Source organism: Gymnodraco acuticeps, unplaced genomic scaffold (genome assembly GCF_902827175.1).
Source record: "Gymnodraco acuticeps unplaced genomic scaffold, fGymAcu1.1, whole genome shotgun sequence".
Lineage (NCBI taxonomy): Eukaryota > Metazoa > Chordata > Actinopteri > Perciformes > Bathydraconidae > Gymnodraco > Gymnodraco acuticeps.
Window position 1 is genome coordinate 5,821,498 of NW_022991154.1, and position 23,631 is coordinate 5,845,128.

The following is a 23,631-nucleotide window of genomic DNA, read 5'->3' on the forward strand; positions in this document are numbered from 1 at the left end:
CAGAGTCTGAGGCAGGAAGGTTTTATACAAATACTTTATTAAACCTATTATATGAACTAGGGGTCGATCGGGGACGATATTCCGCATTTGACCGATTATCGGTATCGGCCTTTTTTTTTTATCAAATTGCCGATAAAACTTTGGCTCTGATGCGGCCGTTTCTCTGGCTGCAGTCACCAGCAGTGTACACGAGCAATGTCCCGCCCACAGCGCTATCTGATAGGCTATTACTGAAGATTTTCCGGGCGGGAGCCAGCCAGAGAGGCGGGACCTTCTCAGATTACAGGCAGGTGCGAAAGAACGCAGACACAGACTGAAGCAAGCAGCAGCGCTGAGCGGCAGAGCCATACATGTGTTAAACCGAAGTTCAATAAACATCCCTATCCCCTATGTTGAAGTTGCAAAAACACCACGATTTTATGATCCAATTCTATCAGTTACACAGGGACGCGGGAAGTCAGTCAGAGTTGGGGGTGCGTGCAGCGTCTCGCAGCGGAGTAACTGTGGGGAGGGGGGGGGGGGGGCTGCGAGTGGAGCCTCGCAGTTTTTCAGGTTGATATGTGAAGCTCATTAGCTAGCCAACATGTATCGAGCAAATGTTTAGCAAAATATTAGAAGTGAGGCTACTAGACTAACGTTAGGTCTACTGTAATAGCCTCACTTTTAATAGTTTGCAAAACATTAGCTAGCACTAGTGTTTTGCAGTTGCTAGCAGCTTATTGGGATTTTATGCTAGATAGACAGATCTAATAAATTAAGCATTATTGTTAGTTAAGCATGCCAGCCTGCAGCCCCACTTGTCTCTCTCTCTCTAACTCATTGCAGATGACTGCACTAAAGAAAAGGGCACAGAGAGGAAACCAGTTGTAAGATGTTTAAAAGTTAATTAAACATAATATAGGCTATGCTTAAATGCATTTCAAAGAAGTTGTGTTGGAGTTTGTGTTATTCTACATTTTGACACCAAGATTTTTTTTTTTTACTGCAAATGTATATCGGTTCCAAATATCGGTTATCGGTCTCCTTGATTACTAATAATCGGTATCGGTATCGGCCTTGAAAAAGCCATATCGGTCGATCCCTAATATGAACCATGCAAAACTGGATTTTTTTCATGTCATTCATTCAGTCTCTGTTCAGTTTGATCCAGTCGTCACGTTAATCATACATATCCCAATCTGCATGAACTCATCACCTCTGTTCGAACTTTAAACCTAATTTATAAATCCCAAAGGTATTACTGTTTCCTCAAAGCACTGGCCAATCAGAAGAAAGTGCGAGGAGTTAAATGATAGACTAAGGGGACAGGATGGTTTAGTAATAATTATTGTACTACACACTGATATACAGTTATACTTGGAGCAACGCATGGATACTCACTGTACTACATACAGTTCTGGCACGGACGCTCACCATACCAGAGACAATACTGAATGTATACTCACTAGTAAACACAGGAAAGGAGTCGTCATCAAGTGGTAAAAGCTATGGCAAATATTTACTGAGAATTAGGATGTGGTTTATCTGCTACCTGTTCTTCCTTTAAGAAAGAGTGAGAGTTCCTCTTTTTAGACTTTTAAGTTGGGGATGACAGTCGCTACAATTAAACTGCTTGAAGCATAGAGCCACTTTTGACTTAGAAACCAAAATAAACTTTGGCTGTGCAGAATTTTTTTGTATAAAGACCTTTGTAGCCTATGGTGGTGTATGGCATTGGTTAAAGTTTCAGACATACACATAATACTTGCACACTCATCTTTGACTTCATTTTTTCTTTTAAGTAGACCCTGATACTGTATATTTATTTCCTTTCTGAAATACGTACATTCATTTTATTTTATGTACGATAAACACACTGCTTTATTTTTGCAGTCCACACAGGCTCCATTATGTCAAAAGTATTTTGAATTCATGCAAAAGTATGAGGAACTTCATATGAATCACAGTAAAATATACTCCTGGGAACTCAGTTGATGTTAGGGGCTCGCACACGATTTTGCTGTCAAAGACAAACGTTAAAAGTGCATTGTGAAAGACATGCTAGATTCAGGTTAAAACATTACCAAAAATAATTTACATTATTAACAGAATGTGAATCAGTGTTTGTTGTTAGGTCAAAGATATTTATATTTTATGTTGTAGTTATATCTACTGAAATTAGTATGTTTAATCACTAGTTGCGGCCCTTTGACGCGTTAGCAAGGGACTGCCGTGACAAAGTTTGTTTTGTTTCTGTGACTTTGCATTTAGTCAAAAAAAACTGAACAAACATACCTTCCCATGGAGTATACAGCCCTCGGTCAACGTTAACGCCACAGTAATCTCACTTAGAGTAGTAATCTAAAGCTAAGTAAAGCCACTATGGCTTGTACAATTATCCAAATGGACACACCATAGACATTAGCCAGCAACATTAAAGGGGCTCTATTGTGCTAATTCTCAGGTTCACATTTCATTTTTTTTTGTGCCTCTACTTTGACTTTTATTTTCAAAAAGGTGTTTATTTTTCTCATAAACATAAAAACATATTACACAGTTCAGAACAGGCACAACCCAATAAAGCACAAAAGGACACCTAGGCTAAAAACCCTTAACAAAACAATGCAGAAGAGCTTGTGTGATTCTCTTTATTTTAAAATGATATTGTTGGGAAAACGTTTTTTCAGTGCTCATCAAATAGAGAAGTTATCCCCCTTTTTCAAATCTTACTTTTAAAAGGGGAAAATAGATATTGGTATATTGAGGTAGATATGGTATTTAGTTAAGACCTGTCCCATTGCTGAGCTCCACTAAGTGACAACTGTCTTTCCAGCTTTCTTTTGTCACTCAGAATAAGATACTCGAATGCCTTTTGACAAATATACAAGATGTTCAACTGTTGACTATAATTAGACAAATAACTGTCAGTTAGAGACGCCTCGGTGAGAGCGTGTTGTGTTTGGTTTTCTCTGTGACCTAACACATTGTAAAACGCACGTATGGAGTTCACCGTTACCCAAACAGACTCACATAAAAAGGAAGTAGAGAAGGGGCCCATGTAAAACTGACCAATGGAAATTATTCAAAACAATATACAAGTTTTTTCCCTACTTTGAAATTCAAAGTAATGCATACAGTTCCTGTTCCTTCTTCTTGTGCACGGTGTAGTATCCTCCTCTTTTTAAACACAGGTTTGTATATAAGATGTGATTCCACAGTCAAAAGAGCAATGCAACATTTTCACATCACGATGAAGCTGATTCTGTCCCTCACTGTCATCTGGATGCTCTCCAGCTCAGGTAACTCACTCTTTAACTGAGTTTATTCAGGTAATTTTTAAAGATACAAAACGCTATATGGAATGAAGTTCTGAATTTAATAAAAAATATTTTAGGGAAATAACTTTTCGTAAACATGACCATGAGGCTAACTTTACCAGTCACAAAAATGCCTTTAATCCAGATAGCATGTCAGTGACCTAGAGGTAAAGTCAGAAGGAAATATTTAAATATGGAACTGTTAGTGAGGCTGATGGAGAACAGGACAGTACAGGTGTCACCATAGACTTTAGTAAAACTGCAGCTATATAAATTAACGAGTTGCCTTTAAAATAGTAAATCAGTGATTTTATGGTAAAATATGCGTATTGTTCAGCTTCCCTTCATCATTTGACTGAATATTCCCTGGTGCAGCTGGAGCTCTTATGTGTAAAAATGATGCAACCAGTGTGGCCTGTACCAATGAACATTGTGAAACAGCTATGGTTATAGTTACTATACAAGGTAAGTGTACAAATATTTAAAAGAAATGTGTTGTTTCCTCATGTCAGTGTTTTTTTTAAACAATATTTCATAATAAAGATCTTTTCACATTTGTTTTTTACAATTTACAAATTGCAAATATATTTAACAGGCCTGACAGGACGAACCAAATCATGTGTGTCATCCTCTGTCTGCGAACCCAACAATCAGACATTTTCATTCAATTATGGTGGCGCTCAACTCACTGCATTTGTTCACTGCTGCAAGACAGATAACTGCAACAGTGTTAATGTGTCTGGTAAGTGAAAAGAAGTAATAGAATTAAGGAAAGGAAGTGCCATTTATATATCACAATATATACAAAAATGAATGAAAGCTTTAGCGCAAGTTCAATAAGGAAGACCAAACTCGAGTCACTCACACGTCACTCTATGGCTCCCTTCCCCCCTCATTAAATATGAGGGCGTCACGCCTCAGCAGCCAATCGCTGCACATGCTAAATGCCTTAAATACCTGCTCTTCCTCCCTGTCAGTTGTCATTGCAGATGATCACACGCAACCCGCCTCCACCCCTCTCGCCTCCCGTCTCCTTCAGGACAAAGCTAAACCTTCCTCCTTCAGACTGGTCTCACCTACTCATCACCACCACCAGTGTCTAGACCCCGGGGATTTCATCGGAGCGGTGCTTTCCCTCCTGAATGATTATCCTGCAAACCGGGGGCCTAATCGCCAAACACCATTACATTCTCCTGTTGTACTATCATGGCAATCATTTCATTCATATGACGTGTAAACAATAAATATGTAATTCTTACATCACGTCTCTCCGGGTTGAACTAGTTTTGGCCTTTTTTTATGTGTCTCCTCTCCTGTTCTGTTTCAGCCACTGGAAATCAGACAGAAAACAAACTGATGTGTTACATGTGTGATGGTGGTCAAAGTACTGTCTGTAACAAAACAGTACAGTGTAATGGAAACCAGGACCACTGCGTTAAAGGGACTGGTGAGCTCTCATTCTGCATATTCAGCAAATTCCTTAGCATTTGTAACTACCAGTGGTGGAAGAAACACTCAGAAATACTATGGGTTTAGAACACTTGAATTGAACATTTGACTTAAGTAGAAGTACAGAAGTATTACCAGCAAAGATAACTTTAAGTATCAAAAGTAAAAGTACTCAGTATGGACGATTTACTAGTTTATTTAATTTTAATTTTTTATATTATTATTCTGTAATATCACCATCAATGTTGAGCACATTCTAGTTATTTAAAAAAATACTGGGTAGATTAAAAGTACAGCACATCATATAGTATGAGTGAATCATGTGGTTTTATGTGAACCAAGTAGTGGAGTAAAATGTACAATATTTGCCTTCAAAATGTAGTGGAGTAGACATATAATGTGGCATAACATTGAAACACTAAAGAAAAGTACAAATATGTTAAAAGAGTACTTACAAACAATATTTTAGTTAATGTACCTTGCTTCATTTCACCACTGGTTACTTCTGCCTTCAACTATTCCTCCATGTGTGTGGTTTCAGAGATCTGTAAAAACTGTGGTCTATAACAATGATTCTGTCATCCACAGTTCATTATAATGGAAAGGACTCTCTCTTCTCTGGCTGCGCCTCTAAAAACATGTGTGGAGCTGCTTCTCAGCTGGGCTTCCTGACTGGCGCTCTGAAATTCGACGATGGACCACACTGCTGTGACACCAAGCTCTGTAATTCAGCCTGGACCGTCAAACTGAGTGTTGTTCCCTTTTGGGTCGGACTCCTTTTGTTTGTTGCCCTTTAGAGCAAAAAGCAGCTGATAAAAATATCACAACCTACCAATTATTATTGATTTTTGTTAGTGATGTGTTTATTATTATTTATCAATTTTTTTAATAATATTAGTCAATATAATATCTCCTTTTGATCAGTGATGGTACAGTCATACACATTCTAACCAATAATGTCTACTTCCAAAGTTTTTACACAGATTGAAATTATAAAATGACTGATTATTGATTGAAATACTCAAATGAATACAGAACCTGCCAGTTACAAAAAACAAATCCAAATAAATATACAAAGTCAAATTCTTGCATTGTACTTGTAAGCAATTTCCTATCTATCGTGGCCACAATTATTCATCATAAGGGTATTATTGTAATAGCCAAAGACATTTTGAAAAACAAATGATACCAAACCAATGATATGTCAAATTAATATTTAACTATGTTTCTTGTTCTGCTTTTTTTGCAAATGGGAGATGGAGAAATAATATGTATGTATAAGCGATGATTTAATAGGAGCTTTCATTATTACCAGATATAATCACGTGTATTTTGGACATATCAACATTCTTTTAAATTCACATTTGTGTTACATGATGAGTAAGTTGAAAATATACTCTTCTTTTTGTGCTGGTTTCCACTTTCTGGATATTAATATGTATATATCCATAAAGTGTAAGTGTAAAAGTGTAAAATCATGTTATATCCATACCATGAATCAGCTGTTTGGATATAGAAATTATCGATTTCACTTTCTTGTTATTCATGTGCAGTTATCTCTGGCATATATATGAACACCTGCTGTAATAAGTACTCACCATAATAAAGCTTCAACTACAAGCTTCTATCTTTGTTGCTAAGAGAAATCCTCAGACCACAATCGCACACTGTGCAAGAAAAAGGTAACAATGACTTTAAAGCTTTGTTGAGCTGCTGTGCTGGTGATAACACTCTGTTGGTTTATTGATAGCAATCCCTTTAACATCCTACATAATCATTTGATTCACTGTTAATAAGAAATACTGATTGGTGTAGTTTTGGGATCCCTGGAAAAGTAAAATATTCTTAAGTTATCTCATCTATCAGGTAGTCCTACCACATCTAGTAGCACAAATAACTCCCCACTGAGCTATACTGTATGGCTTTAGCAATTGAGCTATACAGATCTACCAATGTAACCATACGGCTACATTAGATTTGTATATATTATATGTGACAAGAATAAAATATGTATATTATAAACTTTAATCACATTATTTTTTTACATTTTCTGATACAGAATTGTTTTGATGTTGTGATTTTTGATATTGCACACATACCAGAACTGCATAAGCCTAATATTTTTCAATAAACTAAGCAAAGTCAGACAAGCAAAGGTTTGTTTCCATCTCAGAAATATAAATAAAAAGACCACCTTGCGATATTTTGTTACTCATGTTAAAGCTCAAGTAAGGGGCTACTGTGCATATCAACTTTAATATATCTCCAAAACTTGCATACATTTCCAATATTAATACGTTAGAATACTTTGAAATGGTTAACAGGGTTAACAACAGTATTTTATCCATTAATGGACCAGCTCCAGCTAGGAGAAAGTCTGAAGGATGGACATTTGTAATCAGCTGTAGGAAGGAATAATGTTATCATTCAGTCCAGGAAACCACGGGTTTCGGCTCATTTTGACTGCGGTATGGAAATCAACATGTTCAAACAATCGAAGGTCTTTGATAGCAAAAAAGTCATTACAAAAACAAATTCAAATACATTGACCCCACAAAAGCAGTGGAAAAGTTTATCAGTCCAAGAATCCACAAGTAGACTAATAACAAGGTTGTTGTAGAAAACTAATCTAGAAAATCATGCGTAGCTGTAAAGACATGAGGCAGTATGTCACATCGTAAACATTGGCATTTTTTAACTTCCAATTCTAGCTCTTCTTATGCAAAATCACAAAAACTGAAAAAAAGACAATAAAAAAATGTGCGGTTGCTCATTTCACTGTGGTTCGATTCCCAGCCCTTGCTTTCGACATGTTTAGGTGTCTTGGGCAAGATGGACGGTCCATTTACGATATCCACCTGACAAATGTGGAACCAATTACCTCTCCTTTTGGTTCTCCTTCAACTCCTGTATATCTTATCTGTTGTGGAAAAGTGTTGTGGGGATCCCAAGAGAAGCTGGAAGACCTGTCCAGGCCTGGGTTATCTTGCATTGACTGCTACCACCATGAATAGGAGTCCAACTTAGAAGCTCTCAGTCTTGTATGTTTTTCAGAAACTCATCTATTTCTCTGCACATTCTGTTTCTGCCCCTTACTCTGATCTTCTCCAGAGTTCTGAGGCTGTTCTCACGATAGCAAGATTGTTGCGTTATTGCTGCTGCCATTATGTGATATTCTATCGACTTGTAGCTCTCCTTTCGAAAGCGGTGTACATATTGTGCGTAGTTGTTGTAAAGCATCTGTGCCCCTTCTGCACCCAAGTCACTTCCCAGCAGTTCCTCGTATATCTCATCAGTTTTTCCTTGGTCATTGGACTCGGCATAGATGTTTGCAAGAGATATTTTCCTTGTAAGTGAAGAAAAAGGGTAAAGAGTGATCACTTCTTTATGGAGACTGATTGCTCGATCGATCATACCGTTCTCCAAAGGATTGTCCCTGTGCAGAAAGATCTTCTTCTTGTAGCAGATTGCAGCACATCTCTTGAGGTAACGCTCATGTGGATGTCTTTCCAGAACCTCCTCTGCCAAGTCAATGGCCTCATCCATGGATACATAGATTCTGTACAGCCTTAGTAACGGTTTTAAACCACTGTAGCTGCTGATGGGCTTTCTTAAAACTCTTCTAGCCAACTCCCGTGCTTCAGTTTCCATTTTTTTTCCCTCTCTTGGCACATGCCTCAAAGTACAGCGCAGTGAGGTACAAATTATCTGGATCATGTTTCTTGGCGATTTTCAATTTATCAAAGATATCAGCCCCCATGTTTTTCTCTCTGTGCCTAAGAGCATTCTCCAACCCTATGACGTGGCTGGTGTGCCACTCCACCATGTCCGGCTGCATCCTGATGGCTCTCTGGAAGTTATCCGCAGCAAGCAGCATTTTGTCTGCGCTGAACTTCATCAGGGTCCAGGCTTTTTCAGCACAGATCTCTGGATGGAGCTCCTCCTGGGATGGAGATGGATATTCATTCATCAGGAACTTGACTTTAGACAGGTGAGCCTCACTCTCTGCTTGTTCTCCCTCATGGTAGTGCAGCCAAGCCAGGTTCCCGTGGTTCACCACCAACCAAGGACCCTCATCTGAGACAGTGTTTTTAATCTGACGGAAGGCCTCTGCAGCCCTGCTGAAGAAACGGTAGGCATCATCGCTGAGGCCCAGCTGGTAGTGGATGAACCCCTGCAGGTTGTAAATGTGACCCAGCCAGCTGTATCCCTCCTCTGTGCCGATGTCCTCTAGCTTGTCCCTGAGACAGAAAAGCTTGGAACTGCTCGGGTCCAGATCCCAGGTGAAGTGGCACTGCAGGGCCTCCAGTTGGGCCTCCAGTCCTGTTTGACTCTGAGCAGCACTGGAAGAGATACAAAATAAAAAGTGTCAGAGCTCTTGTGCTGTACAGTAATATAAAGTGCTCTGCGTGCTGCGGAATGTAAGCATGTAACAGTTATTATCTTAATCTGAAAGAATGAAGGAAGATGAAACATTGAATCAACAGGAAGGAAGGAGTGTCCGAGGGAATAATAGTGTACTCAGTAGAGTGCAGATCCCCACCCGGTGTTTCTTCGACGACCACTGCTGTTTTGTTTGTTTGATTGATTGAATGAAAACAACAGAAAAGAAGGACAGAAAGACAGCAGAAAAGTAAATAATTAATGAAATGAGAGGAGAGGAATAAGGAAGGAGTGATAAAGGAAAGCAAAGTTGTGAAAATAAGAAGATTGACATGGAAATAAAGTTAAAAAAGGACAAGTTTCAATGGTAGAGAGGAAGTCAAAAGAAGAGAGGAAAAGTAGGGAAAGCAAAATAAATAAGAAAGACAAGTTAACAAAGGAAGGAAACCATAAATAGCAAATAATGGATAAAACTAAGAAGGAAGTTATAGAAGGAAAAGAGATGACAGCACAGTAGAGAAATTGATGTAGGGAAATACATAATAAGAGGTGTAAAACTAAATAAAGAAAATTACAAAATAAACAAGCAAATACTAAACACAGAATAAGATTTGAACAATTTGTAACATATGATATAATGTATAATATATGATAACGTATAGTCATGGTGAAAGGTAGACATATTATACAACATAATATCAAGTAAACAGCAATATAATATAGGATATACAACAGAGTATCAAGTATATATATTAGACGGCAGTATCAGTGTTATATATTATATAGCCTAATAAAAATATGTAAAACACATAACTATAAAAACAGAATAAATCAACGTTTTTGTATAGACAGGTATATAAAGTCTCGAGCCGAGAGACAATGGAGGACTAAATCAGATCAGTGACTATTTATCCAAAATGTTATACATATTCAAATTGTGACTGATTTCAGAAATAACATACAAAGTCAGAAGCTCACCTCATCATCCAGCTGCAGTCTGCTTAATCTTAGAAGTCTATTTCTGCTCTTTACACTTTGTACACTGCTGCTTTGGGTGCAGCACCATAAAATCAGTAATGTTCAACTTATGTGTGAACGTAATGTACAAGTGTTGCAAAAGACGTACTTTTCCCAGACACATTTTTCATGACTGAACAGATTTGTTTGGAGATCTGTTTTTCCTTGAAATTCAAGTTTTGGCTTTCAAGGCAAGAACAACATCGGAATACTGACTCTACCTCCATTTTCAAATCACGTCTCAAAACACATCTTTTCACACTTGCATATCCACATTGATCACATCACACGCCCTCTGTTTTTATTGATTATAGTTTATATATAACAACTTCAAGTCCCAGTTATTCCACACCATTTTCCAAATTAATCCAGAGGGAAATTTACAGAAAAATGGAAGGCAGCCAGGAAAACCACGCTGGTATTGTTTTTTGCCTTGTGATTCTGTGTTTCATTCTGCAAAAATGTGATCCTGAAGCTCCTGGCAAACACAACATTTTCCCAGTACAATGTAAACTCTGGCAAATATGATCAATCACAGATATTCAAAGGCTAACAGTTTTTGTTGCAAGAAACATGCCAAATAAGTGTATAACGGTTTGTGAATATTCATTGGTTGGAAGTTGGTGGCTTTTTTTATTATTATATTTTTCTGCATGTATTGATCGGCAGACAGTGTAATATTTAGATATCATTTTAAAGCCTCGTCTTTAACCTTTATCAATAAGGTTACTAAAGGTTAACGTTCTTTATTTTTAGGCATGCATGGTTCTTAGATTTACCTTTCAAAAAGAAGATGTTGACATCATTAACTCAATTTGCACTACTTTCTCATTTATGGCCATCAGACATTGGATTATGATTCAAGATGATCTTGAAACCTCAGATTTTCACATTTTTTCCCATAATGCAAAAAGAAAATGGATATAGGGCAACCAGTCTAGCCAACATTAATTTTACTTTAATTTGAGATGCTCATTTAAATGAATTGTAAAATTATATTTATATATTATTTATATATATTTACACATTAGCATTTATATTTTATACATCTGTATTTTGATCTATTTTAATTGTTAGTGTGATAGGTACTTGGACATGTTTTAATGTTGTTGATTGTTAAACAGTATGTGTAGGGACTGCAGGTGGAAATTAGCTACAATCTGGCATGTAGCAACTCTTCTCTTTTTGAGATGAATGTATTTTTATGCATGGTCATTGTTCAATAAAGATATATAAAACATGAACATAATGATAATAGCCTACATTACATGAGAGTCACGAACTGGATATATAAAAATAAACTGAATCGTCACTGAGGTTAAAACATGGGTTTCCTGCTGAGGGCAGTAATGATCACAGCTGTTTTTAAAGGCGAAGAAGAAGAAGAAGCGCGGTGACGTAGTTTGCTCTGCGACACAAACACCGTTATTTTTAATACATCCCTGTTAGCATGTAGCAGCTGTACAAGCGACTTTTCTGAATTGTTTTACTGTCTACGATATTTAAACGATAATGAGAGGTTTACCGACGACCCAGTGAGTGGTACCTATTTTATTTCTGCAGAGGGGAGACGTTTAGAGAGTGTCATACTTAGCTAATGTACTACAAGTGCCTAGTTACTCTGCTTGTGTAGAAATATTCAGCTATAGCTACCGTTAGCTATACTTGGTGATGAGCTAACTTGACTTCTGACCCTTGGGGTGTTTTACTCGTGTGTTTCAGATGATGATGTGACACCCAGCCTCGTCTCAGTCGGTGGTGTTGTGGAGCAGTGCATGCCCCGGCCGCAGGAGGTGGAGCAGGGCAGGTGGAGGGTCTGAGCTCTGTTGTCCGGGATGGACGCCTGGACCCCCAATCCCCGAGCCAAGCCTTTCATCCCACGCCAGCAAAGAAGCTTGTACCTCACCTGGAAATACAAGCTGACCAACAAGAGGGCGGTTCGTCGGTTCTGTCAGGTAAGTTAGAAACAACTGTCTGTCCACATGGAGGTGTGTCAAAGATGGTCTTGGTTTGTGTTGCAGGCAACCTTGAACAAAATGCAAACTCTTTGATACAAACACATTAAATACCTACTGGTGTTAGGTTTACAAAAAACAGAGGTGGAAGAAGTACTCCTTTCGTGTACTAAAGTAGAAATACAAAAGTGTAGGGAAGGGATACTCTGTTACAAAAAAAGTCCTGCATTGCAAATGTTACTTAAGTAAAGGTAGAAAAGTATGATCAACAAAACATACTTTAAGTACCACAAGTAAAAGTACTCATTATGCAGATTGGCACATTCCAAAATAATATTTGTTATGTTTTGATTATAATTATTGATGCATTAATAGGTTTATTAAAGCTGGGATAGGTGGAGCTACTTCGAATTACTTTGCATACTGCAGGGAAGCCTGTAGATGTTACTCCTGGTGTAACTCAAGTCTTAAAATTATACAGTAATTGAGTACATTTACTTAGTTGTTTTACAAAGATGAAAACAACTCAAATAGGGTAGTTATGCTTCTTCACCAAAATACACTTGCTTACTCTTTTAATGGCTCAACTGTGTCTATAATGTTTGAATTTCCAAGTTCCTTTTGTAATTTATTCAGCTGGCAATGGCAGTCTAACATCTCATGCTCTCACAACAATGCACCCCATGCATGATTATATAAAAATATATCATGAAAGTTACAAATCAGAATCAGAGACACAGGATAGTGAGGTAGTTATAATGTAGGGATCAAATGTTATGCAATTAAAATGATACGTGTGGTGGAAAGTTATTGCAAAAATGATTCAAAGTTAATACAAGTATGTGCATAATTAGACCAACTACATGCCTATAAATAGAGAAAGAGTATATTAAAGTAGACAATATAAAGGTTTAAAAAAATGGATACTCTCCTCAGGAAATGTTGCTTTATCTTTTTAAAGTAAAAGTTGTTTCGAGACCGGCTACGAAATATGAAAAGAGAGCTTGTTGAGTGTTTTGTGCTTAATTAAAAAAACAAAGAGCAGCAACAGGGTGTACTCTTTCTCTCTCCTCGCAGAATGAGTGTATTCTTATAATAATGGGAACACCGGGCCCAGGTATTCCCAGTAAACAACCGCACCTACTGGCATCTGCATCACAAAACACAAAGACAAGCAGCCAGAGCAGCAGCCAGCAAAGGGCGAGGTCACCACAGTTGCAGAACTCATGCCAACTTGTCCTTCATCAATATTGGTTTATCTGACATTTCTTGAGGACTTTACAAAAAGTCAGTTAGAAAAAAAAGTCACAACATTTGGTTTTTCAAGAGGATAAGGTGGAGAAAGACTATGAGAGAGAGATGCAACAATCAGATTTTCAGCTGTGGCCCTAAGAAAGCCTTGACTAGAAAACACATGTATTTGTCCCCCTTTCACAGGCTGGTGCTGTGCTGTTTCTGCTGATTACTGTCATAGTCAACATTAAACTCATCTTGGACACCAGAAGAGTCGCCAGTGAAGATGCAGCAGCTCAAGAATATGGTGAGAATCCTGTCCAGTGTTTATTCTGTTTCCATCTGGGTTTGTTTCTATTTAACACAAGCACTGTAGCCTAAAATAGGAATGTGGCACTCATTATAGTCATGAGAACACAAGTGTAAGGACAATCGGCTAATGCATGTTTATTTGATCAGTCCATTAGCTTTTCTTTCCAAAGTTTTACATACTTAAATGTCCAATTATTTAAATAGGCTCCCATTGATAGTAGACATCCGTGTCCTGTACTCTATAGGCCTGTTTCTAGAAATATAGTCTCACCCCTCAAGATTCGGTCTGACGATAAGTTCTAGTCTTTTTCTGAATATTTTCAATCTTTGAAAACTAAGACCCCATTTACACGGGAACGTTTGCGTTTACGCACCGTATGCGTTTTCAAAAAAGTCTTTCGTTCATACGCATTCGATTCATTAACGTGTCCGTTCACACCATGCTGGAAACGCTGTAGTACATATGCCAGGCCTGTAAGTGGCTCTGCTGCCGCCACAAAATACACCAAAAGCAGCGAAGAAGACCCCGGAGCATGGTTGCCATGGTTGCCCTTCTGTTTATCCTCCGCGGTGGACGGAGTGCGCTCCTGCTGTAAATCTCTCCAGTAGTCCACCAGCAGATGAAAAACACCCACCTCTCCGCCTCTTCCAAGGGACGAGGGAACCATGTGGCAGAGTTTCCGTTAACAAAAAATGTTCGCCGGTCAACATGTCCGTTAAAGTTTAAATCTTCCGGACAAAATTAGAAAAGTGCCGGTCAGAGGTCTTCTTTGTTATTCATTGAGCTTTAAAACAAATTGATAACGATTCTATATAATAATATAAGAATAATAAACGGAGCCTCTCTTTTCCTCCCCCTCTTCTGACAGCCCAGCAGCTGATCTCTGAGCAGGAGACGTGGGGAGAGGGAGACGTGGGGAGAGGGAGACGTGGCTATTTCATCGTTATCAGAAAATGATCGTATACAGGCAATTACACAGAGCCGTTTGCCCCCCCAGAGCGTTCCGTTTGCAGATCTATCCGCCTTGGGACCCGTTATCGTTTGCGGGGTTCGTTTCTATCGTTTTGTTACGGCCTCGTGTGAACGAAAGGGCTATACGCAGGAGAAACTATGCGGATACAACCCGGATCGTCCTCGTGTAAACGGGGTCTAAAGGATGTCCACCTTAATTTGCTCTCTAGAAGTCCAGAGTTTGAAGAGTGAGGTGTCTTAATATGAGGCTGCAAAGGTGGAGTTATGTGCGTGTTGATCTTTTGAGTAAAGGATAATAGAGGGTTCAATGTACAGTCTGTTATTCATAGCAGTGGTCCGCTTTTAAAAAATAACAGGTGATTGAATGCCGTAATTAACCAATCAGAATTGAGTATTCTACAAACCTTTTTCTGGTTTTCAAAGTCTTTTATTGAGGGCAAAACTTGGAGCCTCCTTGCTGATGTGTGAGACATCAACGTGTAGCTTTTTGAAGCACTGCTTTCTATGTCTCGCATCTTGAATGTATGGCTACATTGTAGACAAGCTAATCCTAGTCCTATGCTCCTTTTTTAGAGGACATTGTTCCCAACATGGAGACGCCACGCAGGCCGGCTAGTGGACGCAAAGTCCTGGACATTGAAGTGTACGCCAGCCGTTCCAAGGTCTACGTGGCAGTGGACGGCACCACAGTGAGTTCAAGTATTTTCATGACAAAAGTACATAACTGAAAAGATGTCCGACAGATAATATATCTATATTTTGCTCTTCTCCTGCAGGTGTTGGAGGATGATATGCGGGAGCAGGGCAGAGGCATCCATGTGATAGTTCTCAACCAGGCAACTGTAAGCACTGAGTTAGTTTTCTCTTAATGTTTAATTCACGCTCCTTCCATTTTAATCCAAAAAAATATCTACGCAAATGAGGCATTGTGGTGGACTCAACAATAAATCCTTGTTTGCTAGATTCTCTTAAAAATTCAAACCATAATGATTTAAATAAAACTTTTAAGTACATTTAAAACAATATTCAAAAATATATTTTCTTTTCGATTTGGCTAATCATGCCACAATTGCAAAATCGTCAACTTCTCCTTTCCCATTTCTCACTTTATTTGACAATGTGCTCTACGATCGAAAATCAGGCACTGAATTAAACAATATTATGCATTCTGTTGCAAATAAAGGGAATTGTTTTCCCTAATATAAGGAATTACAGCCAAATAAGAATATATTTTTTATGTAATGTCAAATCAGAAAGATCCGAAAAGTCCATCACTGTGTTTTTGTCTCAGGGCCATGTGATGGCCAAGAGGATATTCGACACCTACTCCCCCCACGAGGATGATGCCATGATCCTCTTCCTCAACATGGTGACCCGGGGCCGAGTCCTCATCTTCACCATAAAGGTCAGTCACTGTCTCCATGATCAGATAGCAGTTATTCCTGTGATGTTCATACAGGCATGTCTCATCGTGTTTTTGTCTGCAGGATGAAGGCACGTTCCACCTGAAGGATGCTGCTAAGAACCTGCTGAAGACTCTGGGCAGCCAGGTGTCCCTCAACCTCAGCTGGAGGGACATGTGGACACTGGTGGTGAAGAAAGGAGGTAGAGGAGCACCCTTTCGCTTTACAAGTAGAACTAACTCAGGGGTTTTAAAATGTTTTCACTTGGGCCTCATACATAAAATATACAAAAGGCTGGGCCACTCCCTAGAGGTGAGATATATTGCCTCATAAATTCAGTTACAAGATAGCAAAAAGAAATACAATGTAGGTAAACATATGCTTGATACTTGAATATGCTTTAAGAAAATAGAACAGCCTAGAAGATCACAGCTTTTCATAGGGTTTTCATTATTTTATTTAAGTTATTGGGCTTTTTTTTTTAATGAACTAGGATTTGTTAGAAAAAACTTCAACTTTAATTGACTGAATTTATTTGAAAAGTGGGCTTATTAACACATGAATCCTACTGTGTAATATATTTGTACATATATATTTAAGATATACAATATAAGACAAGCACACGTTTCAGGTGTGGGCTATATTCCAATATACTTTTAGAATTTGCTGAGGGCCAATCAAAAATGGACAATGGGCCGCAGTTGGCCCCCAGGCCGTAGTTTGGACATCCCTGACCTAACTCTTTCTATTGCCGTATAATTACCTCAAAACATTTTTGGGGTAGGTTGACATCCATTTTTTTCTTAGTTTTTCATAAAATCACTCATGTTGAATGGATTGTCTATGTGGTGATTTGTTATGTTGTTTATTCATGACGGAGAGTGATCCCTCCCCCTTTGGGAGTGTTTCCTTGTGCACTGCAAGTATCTAAAGACAGATGGTGTCGTAAGCTGTGCAGTCTGAAAAGCACCCTGAGACTAATTCTATCTTCAGTTTTGAAATATTAGGCTCTATAAATATCCTTTTCGATTTATTCATTGTTGATCAACAACTGAATGTTTGTCCATAAATTCCAGACTTCACTGAAGTACTCTTTCTTCCAAAGCTGATATAAATAAGAGCTGAGTTAGGGTGTTGGTTGTTTTCAGATGCTGTGCTGATGCAGAAGTAAACCAGGGTTGGTTTTAATTGCCCTGAATGCATCGTTTTATTTAAATAATGTCCAGAAAATAATATAATGTTTTATATTTTTTCTAAAAACAATGCATCAAGAAGAGACATTTTGAGATTCCCTTTAGATTCTTTAAGTTTATTTTAGTTTTGGTTCAGATATTTGTCTTAATACAGTTGAGCTTCAGTGTTTCAGTTAAGCTTTAATGTTGTTTTATTTGACATCATTGAACATTATATTCCATGATGAATCGCTCCGGTTTACTACAACACTTTACATTGGTGCCTGTTTCATTTTTCACATTTACTCAATAAGAGTAAAACAAATAAAAATTGGTGAACACTGCTTCTCAATGACGCATACGCCAGAGATGTTCACAAGTCTTTTTTTGCAAGTCCAAGTCAAGTCTCAAGTCTTTGTGGGGTGAGACTTGATCAAGTCTCAAGTCACGAGTCCAAGTCAAGTCTCAAGTCTCTAAAAAAATAAAAGTCTCATGTCTCTTCTGGTTGTAATAAGCCTTCTATTGTCTGCTGCTATCCAGTCTGTTAAGAATACTGCACAGCTATATCTAAGAAATTCAAAGCATTTACTGTATTATTATCACTCCTATATCTATTAGCATACAGTATCAGTACTGATTAGTTGTTTGTTATATGATCACTTTAAACAGGCTATTGCAATGCAATATGAGGACAAACATCACACTTTAGCTAAATGCAAACAACTTATAAGCAAAACACTTCAGAATCAAAAATCAGTATCACAAATACTTTATTAATCCCCCGCAGGGAAACTGTGTTAAAAGTACTTAAAAGTAAACATTTGTTCTGTGCCATTTGTAACTAAAAAACTATTGCTGCAATATTATCTGAAATATACTGAACTGGTGATATTAAAACATGACCTGTTCCAAAAGAGATATCTACCATTAACACCATTTACCAGCCAAATGCTGGTAAATCATGCAAGTGGCTAACAATGGCAATCTATTGAGTGGCTGGTAACATTTCAACATTCACTAGGCTAGCCATTTGGCCAGTGGACAAAAATGTTAAAATTTGACCTCTGCAACCGTATTGTTTAATTACACTGGGTCTCTAATTACATCTTTTAAGTCTACTATAAATAAACATATTCCTCTATCCTCTCACTCAAACCCAGTGTAATGGTAACCTGATAAACCTGTAACATTAACGTTACGTGGTCAACAATAAACCTGTAACCTGCCTATAAACCGACAGATGTATTTATGTATGTGACTATGTATTTTTCTACGTTTAACGTTAGCCAGTAGATGGTGGCAGCGGAACGTAATGATTAACGTTACCGACCTTTTTTATGTCATGTCAAGAGTTGGATGTCAACGCCACTCAACGCAAACAAGTGTGACAAGCAAACATTCACTCATCTTTTCAAATATTCAGTTACAAAGCTAGTAGCAAGCTAAGTTAACATTATATAGCTGAAGCTGAGCTAAACATGTTTGCTAACCGTACATAGGCGTTAATGTGACTGACCTCTCCGGGTGAGTTTTCAAGTGCCTGATGAAATTTGACGTTGTTGCACCAGCATCCTTGATTTTAATATTGCAGACTTTGCAGTGTGCGCTCCTTTTGTTGGTGCCGCCGGCGTTTTGTTCGAAGTTTTTATAGTTGAACCTAATTACAAGCGGTACAGCTGCAGGTGTGCCGCCGGTCGCCATGGTGTTACCATGATGTTAATGTTAATGTTAAAGGTGGGGTAGATACGTTTGAGAAACCGGCTCGAGATACACTTTTTGTTATATTCCATGGAATGCTCTTAACATCCCGATAGCCAGCCCGGCTAAAGTAACTGGATGGCCTACCTGCCTGTCAGCCTTCCATCGGGGCACAAACTTATCTCATGCCCTCATTGGTCATGTGCGCGTTCGTGTGTGTTGGAGGAGGGGCTCTGTGAGGAAGTGGAAGATTTTCTCCGGTTATGTATTTTCAAATTCTAGCGATCTCGAGCCGGTTTCTCAAACTTACCTACCCCACCTTTAATACGCCAAAAATAGAAAACACAATGATTGTTCACGAGTCCCAAAACACGAGTCCGAAGTCTTTTGAGCAGGAGTCCAAGTCAAGTCGGAAGTCTCTGTGTGTGCGACTTAAGTGCGACTCGAGTCCGAGTCACAAACTCGAGTCCCCATCTCTGGCATACGCTCAACCACAACAAAGTGATCAATGTCTTCACAAAATCAGCAGCTTGTGTATGGCGGCACGCTCCATAACTGTGCCAATAACTGCCACCTGTCCTGGTTAGCTCACTTACCTAACCAGTTGCACAAAATACGCCACCCAGTGTTAACAAAAATAACAATATCAACATATACTTATGATAATGGATGCAACAGAGAATAACAACTCGGGGTTAAGGGGACGGGATGACTATTTAGTTAGATTTCAAAATGCATTTAATTATCACATTTTGTTATGATTTTACATGTTCTGACCTCCTTACTGTGTTGGCGGTTCCAGGTCAGGTGTATGGAGAGAAGCACTCAAAGTCTCCAGCTCTGTCCACCTGGGGGGACCCGGTGCTGCTGAAGACTGAGGTGCAGCTCACTGCCTCTGAAGGTAACACACACTTCTAGTCTGACTATGTCTTGTTAATGCAAAGCTTCTTTAAGGCCAAAACCTGACCAAACCAAAAAGACTAGTGATGACTAAGTACCTGTAATCCCCCGTCCTTGCAGAGGCAGAGTGCCACTGGGCCGACACGGAGCTGAACAGGAGGAGGAAGCTCTTCTGCAGCAAGGTGGAAGGATACGGCAGCATCTGCAGCTGCAAAGACCCGGCGCCCATCGAGTTCAGCCCTGACCCCGTAAGACACGCACTGGACTCTTACTTTTCTGTGTTGCATGCTTTTTTCATTGTTCTGTACTTAATTAAGAATAGCTGAAGAGTTTAACAAGTAAGCAGAGTTGAGACTATTGTTTAACATAATTTCATAAAAAGCATATTTTAGGAATAGTTCTCTTAAATGTATTTACTTTTTGGCTATATATAGGCTACAGGGGGGGCAGAGGAGTGAGTATTGTTACTATTTCACAGAGCTTCTCTTCCTTTTTTCTCTCTTCCTGGTGAACGTGATATTAATCTTATCATTTAATTTTCTGCAGGGAAGCCAATGGGCATATTTTCACAAAATATAGAGCTATTGCTTGCAATTCAATTAATGTGAATCATTGTAAAATCGCTGCGTGTAAACATGGATGTATAAACGGTATATACGGGTTAGTGCGTTGGTGTTCGGATCAGGGGAGCACAGGTTCAATCCCCACTGCAGTCAGCATGTTGTTGTGTCCCTGGGCAAGACACTTCACCCCAAATTGCTCCTGAGGAGATTGCCCACAGTATTGAGTGTATAGATTGCTTTGGGTAAAAGTGTCTAACAAGTGACATGTAATGTTAAAACATTTTTACAAAAGTATCAGTGGTTGCGTTTTAGGGTCGTACAAATTCAGTCAAAGCCAATCATTTTGTGAAAGTTCAGCACACATGAGCACATATTACAGTTTAAAAGAGCAAAATACAATCTGAGCTAACATACAGTTAGCACTATTTTATGCACATATAGGTTCACCTACTGAATTCCAAGGAAACTTAAGAACCATAAATAGGAATAGATTCACACTTAAAGTATTAGCCTACAGTCCAAAGATGAAATACAATCTGATCTATTTTCATCAAACACAATATGCTGTTTTTTTTTTTAGTAGCACTGTAATCTTGCTGGTAATCCTCAATTTTCAGAAATGTACCAGTAATCTGATTGTCTTGTTCTTTTTAACCATAAGGGAATACAGTTAATTGTTTTCTATCCTGATTGCATAATCGCGTTTGATACACCACAAGGTGAGGTGTTGTAGAGGTGTTTCCCTGAAGCTGAGTCAATTTGGGGGGGGGGGGGGGGGGGGGGGGGGGGGGGGGTGGCTCAGGATGTTTATTTAATAGACCTCCCAGGTAGGAATAAGCCTCATTTAGCTCTCCTTTCAGCGATCCTCCCACAGCAGAAAGATAAGTGTGTCTCCCCATTAAGAGAGATGCTGCAGGCATTTCCACACGGACACATCTCACTGAATATTTATATCTCGTTCTTTTCTCATGTGTTTTCATAAATGACATGTAAGGGAGCTCTATTCATTTATTTTTCATGACACAACCGTCACTGCATCCTGTCACTATGTCAGTGCAGTGACTGCGTCCCAAAAATAAACAAGTTTTAGCAGACTCCTCTTATGCGCTTCACTTGCCACCAACTCCCTGTTACTGGTCTTTGTGAATTGGATGGTTTTTGCGAAGAAGCTCATTTGCATAGAAAGGAGCCAATTTCACTACAAATGTATGCGTATCCCCTAAGAAGTGCATATTGCGCAGGGGAAGAATAGTGCAGTTACTGTATGAATGCTATTCACCCTTTGCTGGTGCTTTGAGAATTACAACGTTTTTTTTGGTCTTATTGTTGTTACAGGTTTAGTGGATGTAAAAGTCGCACAATCCTTTTGTGAATTCTCTGTGTTCCAATCTGTCGAAATGACAGGCAGCTTTTAAATCTTTCCATAAGAAACTACTAATTATGTCTAATAAACAGCCCTATTATGCTTTTTGGGGGTTTCCCTTTCCTCTACTGTGTTATATAGGTTTTTTTTGCATGTAAATAGGCGCATTCACACCGCAGTACTTTTCCCACAAAGGTTCATGAGAACTTAGTTCATGTGAACTCTTTTGTCGCGTTCACACCAAAAAGAGCCGGTACTAAAATTAGTTCATGAGAACCTTTTCTCCCCCTTTTCCGTCCCTGCTAGAGAGCAGCGACTTTTGTGGGAGAAAAAGGTTCCTATTTCTGATTGGCTGGGCGGATTGCAAACCACGCCCCGTAAAACTCCCAAAGTTTTGTGAAGCCGCCATTTTATTATCCTTGCATTAGCATTAGCATTAGCCCAGCGCAGAAACGGAGAGAGACTAACTTATGGCAACACAAAATAAAATATGGGAGCGGTGGAGATGAGGAGGTGTCGGTGTTCTGGCGATTTACTCGGAAGGCTTCAGTAGAAGCTGCTGGGAGTCCCAGCAGCTTCTACTGAAGCCAGTCCCCAACTCCGGGGACTTCCGGCCGGGACTTTGGGCGGCAGTATACGCCGTGAAGTGGTTTGCGGCCTGCCAGTAAACCCAAAGCAGAAGAAGAAGAAGTGACGTCAGCGGCTTCATTTGCCTAATCCTCCCCCAGGGACTTTTTCCAGTGTGAACGCGATCTGTACTTAGTTCATGAGAACTAAAGAGTTCTCATGAGCTAAGTTCTCATGAACCTTTGTGGGTAAAGTACTGCGGTGTGAATGCGCCTAATGGTCTGCAAAGGCTAAAATCCCCAAATTCACGCCAGAGTTTTTCTCTCACACACACTCCTTTGTTTACTTCAGTAACATAGTTACATCATTATGTATGTAACACTCGCGCTTCTATTGGCTAGGGCTCCAACATATCGTAAGTGAAAGGCTAAGGGGCCTGACATCTCTAAGCGGTTGACCAATCACAACAGAGCCGGCCAGCTAACCAATCAGAGCAGACTGGGCTCTGGTTTCAGACAAAGGGTGAAAAGAGGTGCTGCAGCACAGGCAGAATGAGAAAAATAAAGAGCTTTTTGAACATTAAAGCATGGAGACATGTCACAGAAGAGACAGAAAATACAAATATTAAACCTAAAAATCTGCATAGAGCCCTTTTAAAAAAAAAGTAAAACAGGAAAATTACCATCGTCTCCCCTAAGATTGTATAAAATACCTTAACATATAAAGCGCTTATGTTTTATGTATCGTCTATATGTCTTTTCACAAGGGTTTGAACACAGCTAAGTCTTAATATTTAGCTGTGTACTAGATGTGTATTATATAATTTGAAGTCACAGTTATTTCACTCTACACGCTATTGTCAAAATAATACTCATCGCTTCACAGTGTCCCACATTATTTCACTCCCTATAATTGTCTGTCTCCAGCTGTCCAACAATAACGTCTTCAGTGTCCCAGTGGCCGTCATAGCAGGGAACAGACCCAACTACCTCTACAGGTAATATCTGAAAAATAACCATGTAACCAATTGAAAAGTATTATAATGCTGTTTCCTGTTCTATGAAATGCAGCAGAAACAGCTAATTGCTCCAAAAGAGTTATGATTTATGATTTAGATTTTCAAACAAACAGAATATTTAGGATTTTTGATGTTTACCTGTCATCAATAAAGGATTACAATTTTTTTTCTTTGGTATTTCATTAATAAACTGCATTTCAGCAAGAGTTTTTCATGAAGATAAACGAGTCCTGCAGACAGTGAGCATTCCGAGATGTAAATGACTCGGTGCTCTAGTTGGCATTTTGAATTTATTTTACACAATATAACCTCAGTTTAAAACAGAGTAA

At 38.9% G+C, this 23,631-nt stretch overlaps 3 protein-coding genes across 7 annotated transcripts in view; 2 read left to right on the forward strand and 1 right to left on the reverse strand.

Annotated features, from left to right (window-relative positions):
- The first annotated feature begins 1,056 nt into the window (after positions 1–1,056).
- Positions 1,057–6,365, forward strand: LOC117560490 (phospholipase A2 inhibitor and Ly6/PLAUR domain-containing protein-like). Of its 3 annotated transcripts, none has more exons than XM_034237342.1 (5): positions 1,057–3,278; positions 3,672–3,761; positions 3,892–4,038; positions 4,624–4,743; positions 5,334–6,365. In XM_034237342.1, the coding sequence occupies exons 1-5, from the start codon at positions 3,107–3,109 to the stop codon at positions 5,540–5,542; spliced, it is 738 nt and encodes a 245-aa protein (XP_034093233.1). In that variant the 5' UTR covers positions 1,057–3,106; the 3' UTR covers positions 5,543–6,365. The 3 variants fall into 3 exon arrangements, with proteins under 3 accessions (XP_034093233.1, XP_034093234.1, XP_034093235.1); XM_034237344.1 differs by having other exon boundaries at positions 1,060–3,278; positions 3,634–3,761; XM_034237343.1 differs by lacking the exon at positions 3,672–3,761 and having other exon boundaries at positions 1,058–3,278.
- A 1,413-nt stretch (positions 6,366–7,778) lies between these two features.
- On the reverse strand, positions 7,779–10,111 carry LOC117560610 (interferon-induced protein with tetratricopeptide repeats 5-like). Its single transcript, XM_034237541.1, is given in 3 exon segments — positions 7,779–8,393; positions 8,395–9,088; positions 10,107–10,111. Coding segments are annotated over 3 exon segments (1,314 nt in total).
- A 1,391-nt stretch (positions 10,112–11,502) lies between these two features.
- Positions 11,503–23,631, forward strand: part of pomgnt1 (protein O-linked mannose N-acetylglucosaminyltransferase 1 (beta 1,2-)) — a 32,136-nt gene continuing 20,007 nt past the window's right edge. The window contains exons 1-10 of one of the 3 annotated variants that reach the window (XM_034237432.1): positions 11,503–11,687; positions 11,868–12,100; positions 13,538–13,640; positions 15,192–15,307; positions 15,395–15,460; positions 15,910–16,023; positions 16,106–16,223; positions 19,694–19,792; positions 19,912–20,039; positions 23,211–23,281. In XM_034237432.1, coding sequence (XP_034093323.1) covers positions 11,981–12,100; positions 13,538–13,640; positions 15,192–15,307; positions 15,395–15,460; positions 15,910–16,023; positions 16,106–16,223; positions 19,694–19,792; positions 19,912–20,039; positions 23,211–23,281 — 935 coding nt within the window. In that variant the 5' untranslated portion in view covers positions 11,503–11,687; positions 11,868–11,980. The remainder of the gene's footprint in view (positions 11,688–11,867; positions 12,101–13,537; positions 13,641–15,191; positions 15,308–15,394; positions 15,461–15,909; positions 16,024–16,105; positions 16,224–19,693; positions 19,793–19,911; positions 20,040–23,210; positions 23,282–23,631) is intronic. The other 2 variants (XM_034237431.1, XM_034237434.1) reach the window with 2 other exon arrangements.